The sequence below is a fragment of the Gordionus sp. m RMFG-2023 genome, chromosome 5 (assembly GCF_954871325.1).
Source record: "Gordionus sp. m RMFG-2023 chromosome 5, tfGorSpeb1-WG-v2, whole genome shotgun sequence".
Taxonomy (NCBI): Eukaryota; Metazoa; Nematomorpha; class Gordioida; order Chordodea; family Parachordodidae; genus Gordionus; species Gordionus sp. m RMFG-2023.
This window is the reverse complement of record NC_088779.1, coordinates 5,326,264-5,332,987: the sequence shown is the minus strand read 5'-3', so window position 1 is coordinate 5,332,987 and position 6,724 is coordinate 5,326,264. Positions and strand designations below refer to the sequence as shown.

Below are 6,724 nucleotides of genomic sequence, written 5' to 3'. Positions count from 1 at the left end.
TCTAGTTGTGGATACAACAGAGCTACGTTAGGTTTTACTCATAATCCATCTGACTGGACGAATTAAAATGGGGATAAAAATGAGGAGCCCTTCACACGTTTGTGGGCAAGCCGCACCTACTTGTATGCGTAGTCCAAGGACTATTACTTGGACTATTACTTAAACGTCTATGGGCTGATGAGGAATGGACAAAAATAAGCACAGCCCACCTATAAGATGCTTATATACATAATGGATTTTAAATGCAAAGGGGGACCTAACTTTAAGATGAGAAAATTGATAGCAAATAATAGATGAAAGGAAAAGTTCGATACAGAATGAGGAGAGAGAAAAGGCAACAAAAGTAAAATAAAGGAAGATAAAACAAAAGTAAAAATAACCTGTGTCAAGGAGGAGTTTGAGAGATTCAAATAATTTGATTTGATCTTCAACAGTTTATTGATTTCTTATCTTTATTCAACCTTAAAAACTGTTTCGTGTTAAGGTTTAAATTATCCTCTACTGCCTAGAAAACCATAAAGTTTTATATTTCCCATAGATTTTGCCGTTGAATGAGTATAACCAATTTATCGCCTCCAGGATCAGGCTATTATTTGTGTGATTACTCAGAATGTGTGCAAAAAAGGTAAGACGCTTCTTTTTCAAAGTCATTTGCACTAGAGTGTGACGTGACCTCCGCCAAAGGTTAACATTAGAAATAATGTTGGGGTAAAAAATGCCATTTATTATCCTAAGACATTTGTAGACGAGCACCTGTAATCTCCTGATCTCTGTCATCGTAATCTTTCATATATCACCGCCGTAAAGGAGAATTGGAATGATGGTGGAATTGAAAATACGTAGCCTAGTGTAAACCGATATCTCCCTGGATTTCCACAGTTTTAAATATTTGTAAAAAGCAGCCCTTGCGTTATGAATTCTGATTTTAGTTCTTCGTGGCAGCTACCCCTATTATTTATGTTTACCCCAAGATATTTATAGGAGGACACCACCCTGACTAACTTTCCCCCAACCATCCAATCAACCAAAGGGGGCGCATGAGATGATGGCATAATTACCGTATCGAAGTTAATATCCAAACCAACCTTTAAGCTGAAGGAATTAAGTAACAAGACTAAATAATGGGCTTCCTCTAAGCTCTTGGCGATCATCACCAAGTCGTCTGCATAACAAATCACCCTATTTTCCAAAAACCATGTCTGATTAAATCCAAGTTCCAGAAGATTTGCGGCTCCCAGCGAATCCATAATTATTTTATATATAACTATATTGAACAACAGCGGGGAGACGACACACCCTTGTTTTACTCCTTTTTTAGTTCTAAAGGGGGGATAAACTTTATTAATAATTTTAAACGAGGCGAAGAGATTACTATAATGTGTCTTAAGAATCTTAATGATATTTCCGTCAATGCCACATCTAGGATTGCCCACAAATAATCATGAATAACACTGTCAAAAGCGCGCTTAAAATCAACGAAGATAAAGTAAAATGGTAATTTATATTTGTCACACTTCTGTATTAATATCTTTAATGCCAATATAGGTTTATTGATATTCCTGTTTGGGCGGTAGGCACAGATGTACTTGTACAGAAGATTGGCGTGGTCGAAAGAATGCAGTTTTTTAGAAGAATCATAAAAACCTTAGACACGATAGATGTGATAACAATAACTCTATAATCCTTAAATTTAACAGTATTCGGGGTTTTGGGGAAGTTATAAAAAATTGTCATATTCCAGTCTGCTGGCATCTTCCCTGTAAGCCAAATCCTATTGAACAACCCCAGCAGGAGCTGAGAAACCTCTGAGGGGGCAGCTTTCAGATGTTCTCCTAAGATGTTATCCGGACCTGGGGATTTATTATTCCTAAGTTTTGTAATGGCCTTAGTTATTTCCACCACAGAAAAGTTAGCATCAGATGATACTGCGCTATGGCTAGAGGATGGAAATACGACTGGTCTCCTTGAATCAAAGATTTCCATGTAATGGTCCAACCATAGAGCCATATGTTCATCCGGGTCGGTAATCTTATTATTATCCAGTCTGATTGATGGGAGAGGCTTGAATACTCTTGCACTAGAGAAAAGCTTGAGCTTTTTATAAGCATCAAAAGTTCTGTTTTCTATCATGTCTCTGTCAATCTCGAAAGCTTTCTTTGTTATGTAGATCCTTCTGCCCCTCCTAAGGAGTCTATGGATTGTAGTCCAGAGGGCGCCATCGCGTCTATCAAGCGACCTGAGTTCAGCTATCAAGAGTACTGTGTCTTCAGATAACCATTCATGCCTCGGGAGAGAACTATTGATGTTAGGAAGATCATTACAGGCTCCAAAAAGATTACTCATAAAGGACGACCAACATGCCTCCCTAGAAACAGACTCCGGTGTAATTTCACGTACTGTCATCCTGTCTCTTAAGTTTTTGTCTAACAGCTTTACTTCAGGTCGTTGTAAATTTTTAGATTAGGAGAGGCGTTGAGAGTTCCCCCATAAATTCTTTATGAGGAGGTTCGCTTTGATTAACTTGTGATCTGAAATATTTATGTTCCGCATTGCTTTTACATCAGTAAACCAACCATGAATGTTGGAAATGAAAAAGTCGATTTGAGAAGTAATATTGTTCCTCCTATAAGTTAAAGTATTACTTTCATTATGAAAGAAGAAAGTGTTCTCGATTTTGAGGGAAATCCTACACAACTCCAAAAGCTTTCTACTATCTTCGCGATTTGGTTGGGGAATGGCCGCATTCCCAATTACTTCATCATGTATGTAAAACTCCTCCTTCCCAATCCTGATATTCAAGTCCCCCAAGATTATCCAGTTGCGGCTCTTAGGAAGAGAGCGTACAATGTTTTGAAGATGTTCTAAAAAGGAAAGCCTAATATCTCTGTTGGGGGGAGCATAAACGTTAATTAGGATCGTTCGTTTAAAATAGGTATTTAAATACAATAGGCAACACCTTTCGGAAATGGGGACAAATTTATCTACAAATTTATGCACTCTCTTACTAATTAGGAAGGAAACTCCTGACCAACAATTTAAAGTAGTGCCTTTTTAAGTATTAACACAAAAAGAATAATCCTTTGATTCTCAATGTTTTCTTTTAAAAATGAATTTCTCCAAAATTGAAGTTCTCATAAGACAAATGAAGTTTTTAAACAATTTTATTATATCACTTTTTTATAAATCACGAGGAAAAAAAATATATAATTTTTCTTTTTTTAAATTTCAAAAATTTAATAATAATATAATTTTACAAAAAAATATATATTTTCAAAAAAATATATTATAATAATTATTATTTTTTTTACATTAAATAATAATAATTTTTTCCTCCAATCAGATGTCTACAATCCATCTGATTGACATTTGAGGCTTATATATATATATTTAATACATATTAGAACAGTGCCCGAACTATATAGTATAAATTTATTAAAGTTGGTCATATTGTTGTCTTTAGAATGGGTTTCTTGTATCGCTATCACATCCATTTTCTCCTCCGCCATTAGCATAAGAAGAACCGTTAACTTGCTATTTAAGCCATTTATATTATGCGAAGATAAGAGTAATTCCCTTTAAACCTATCGGATGTTGTCAAAAATTCAAAAACAGGTAATAGCAATTTATTTACAATTTGTTTTTACTCTGATATTTAAAAATGCTATATTTAGTATATTATAAAAGACTAACAAGTTAAAAGAGAGGATGAGAATCACCTAAAAAACATAAAAAGATAAAAGTAAATAGAGCGAAATGAAAAGATAAAGAAAACCTTAATAAAAAAAATAAAATTTGAACTGCATAGAGAAAAAAAAAATCAACCTCCAATCTACGCACAATTGGAAGCCTAGTCGACATAAATATTGTAATAGGAAAAGATGTAAAATATATGTGGAAGATTGTAATAGGAAAAGATGTAAAAATGTGTGGAAGCTACATATAAAAGAATAGAATGTAAGAAGAAGATTATGGGAAAAGGAATAATTAATAAGAAAATAAAAAGAAAGGAAAAATATTAATAAAAAAATAAATAAGTTAAACAAAAGTAAAAGGAAAAATATAGGGAAGGATGATTACCTAATCCCTAAGAAATAATCAAAAAGTAGCTCTATAAAGCTGGATAGGATAGTTTAGCATAGAGGATTCCGAGCTTTCCTAAAACTTAGTGAAAAATTTGAGTGGCATATGAATAATTGTACCAGCAGAGTACAGGCACAAAAGAATAAAGAAATCCAGCAAAAATACGATAAGATAGTCATTGTATAAAGAGAAATTATTTGAAGTCAATTTTATGAATAAACCAACATAGTGCGGACATAAAAAACTTGAATAAATCAGCAGAGTGCGGACACAAAAAAATAAAGAAAACCGGCAAAATTACGATAAGATTATTTAGATTATTTAAAGTCATTATATAGAGATAGATTTGAAGTCAATTGTATGCAGGTAAAACAGGACCAAGTAACACTATGCAAAGTCTACTGTGAGCCTCCAAGAACTAGGAAAAATAATTTTAATAACTACCGAATAGCCAAGTACTAGTAAAAACAATTTTAATAACTACCGAAATAGTTAGCTCATAAACCCTTTGTGCTATAAGAAATAGGCAGCAGAAGTTAGATAAGGTTATGTACGGAAGACTATAGTCTGAAAATATAATATCTACCTTACGCCATAATATAGACGACCAGCCTTAAATCTCTAATATTAGTCATTGAACACTTAATATTAAATTAACGAGGAAAAAACTCTAGGTGGGAATTCCTAAAAGAAAAAGAGAAATAGACTACGAAAGGCAAAACAAAAAATAATTATTATAAATAGTTATAAAACTATATCTACAAAGTTATTAATTAAAAATAAAATCTTCTAAGAAAAAAAACTAAAAATAATAGTCATTATTAATTGCTATTAATTAAAGACAAAGCTTTCTACTAAAGTTATTATTCAACCCTTCCATTAGGCTCTGGCGAAATTACCTTCCAACTATTAAAAATACGATACTAAGAAACAAAGTTTATAACGAGGAAAAACTCTAGGTGGGATTTCCAAAAGAGAAATAGACTATGAAAAGCAAAAAAAAAACTACCTACAAAGTTAAATCAAAAAGTAAACATTTTCTAAGAAATAAAACTATAAATAATAGTTATTATTAATTGCTATTAAATAAAGACAAAAGCTTTAAGTTATTATTCAAAGCCATTTATATTAAGCGAAGACAAGAGAAAATATCCTTTTAAACCAATTGGACGCTATTAAAATCAATAATATAATACGAAAATTCATACAAAAATAGCATATTACTAAAAAAAGACTAACATACCATTACTTTAAGGTTTTACACAATAATATGTTATTTATAAATCCGTACAAGATAATTTAGTCTACCAACAAATTTATGGTAGATATTATAGAGTATGTTATACACAAAAAATAATTAAGCTTATTAAACAAAAGTTATTAATATAAATTTAAATCAAGGTTTCATTTAAACTTTATGAATGTATAAACCTGCTAAAATGACCTAAAAACACAAATATATTTATGGTCATTATAGGAAAACAGGAAATAAGAAATTTATCATGGCACAAAGGCTATTACCCTTGTTTATAACAGTTTTTATTAACTAGAGATCCAGAAGTTAATAGGGGAGCTGAGTTTGAATTATCATTATCCTACAAATTTTAATAGCTAAAGATTAATTAACCTGAATTTGGTTATACATCGCTCACAAAACAAGAAAAACTTTACAAATATTTATTTATTCTTTTTTATTAACTTAAATATTTCAAATAGATTAGCTATTAATAACACACAACTGTAGATAATTAATCAACTATAGATTGAAATAAATTAAAAAAATAAACAGAAAAATATAATTGGGGGTCAACTGCCGATTAGAAATGTATGTGAAAAATATAAAAAGATAAAAAGGAAATTTTTAAAAGATATTGGTGTCACTATAATAAAGATAAAGTTACCTCCATATCGATATATTTGTTTAAATCCAAGAAGCTAAAATCGACATAAAAAGGAAAATTTTGAAAACTACAACTAATACAAATATTTTGAGGAAAAGAAAAGAAAAATAAAATAAAATAAACTAACAAAAGAAGAGCACTGGGTGGGATTTATTTTTTATATTTTTAAAAAAAGAGAAAAATAGACTGCAAGAAGCAAATCTATAATAAAACTAATTATGAGTTATTTTAAATAAAAGCAAAACTTTTCAATGCTATATTTAACTACTAGTATAAAAGATTTCTCATAAAAAGAAACAGAAGAGAAAAGGAAAAGTATATGTATATTTCATGAGCGATAGACAAGATAAACAAAAATGTTACATAAATAAATCTTTTGTAAAAATCATAAATAAAATAAAAAAATCCTTTACTCTCAACCCTTTACTCTCACAAAAATATAACTTATCAATCCAAAATAATCCTTTTAATAATATTAAATAAATATCATAAACATTACTTTCCAATTTATTCATATATATACATATATAATGTATAAACATATTAAATCTTCCCCAATCCCTCTCGTCATCCAATATCTTCACTCCAAATAGCAAACAAAGAACTTCTTAAAAACAGCCCATGTGATAATTTTGTTTTTCCCCCATCCACAAGGAAAAAACTAATTCCTGTCAGAAAATAAATGACATTTGATGTATTATATTGAATTTATTTCTTCTTTTTTCAACAGCTACAACAAAATC

The 6,724-nt window shown here is 30.6% G+C and overlaps 1 protein-coding gene across 1 annotated transcript; it reads right to left on the bottom strand.

Moving 5' to 3' along the window:
* Nucleotides 1-2,460: 2,460 nt before the first annotated feature.
* LOC135930104 (craniofacial development protein 2-like) lies at nucleotides 2,461-3,506 on the bottom strand. The gene is made up of 2 exons (XM_065466890.1): nucleotides 3,395-3,506; nucleotides 2,461-3,047 (listed from the first exon to the last, which is right to left on the bottom strand). The coding sequence occupies exons 1-2, from the start codon at nucleotides 3,504-3,506 to the stop codon at nucleotides 2,461-2,463; spliced, it is 699 nt and encodes a 232-aa protein (XP_065322962.1).
* Nucleotides 3,507-6,724: the final 3,218 nt, after the last annotated feature.

What these genes read in the sequence shown, in the direction of transcription:
- LOC135930104 (XM_065466890.1), bottom strand. Translation starts at nt 3,506, where the DNA reads ATGGCGGAGGAGAAAATGGATGTGATAGCGATACAAGAAACCCATTCT. An exon ending in TTCGGGCACTGTTCTAATAT is followed by an intron (nt 3,048 to 3,394) that starts GTATTAAATATA and finishes ATACTTAAAAAG; the next exon opens with GCACTACTTTAAATTGTTGG.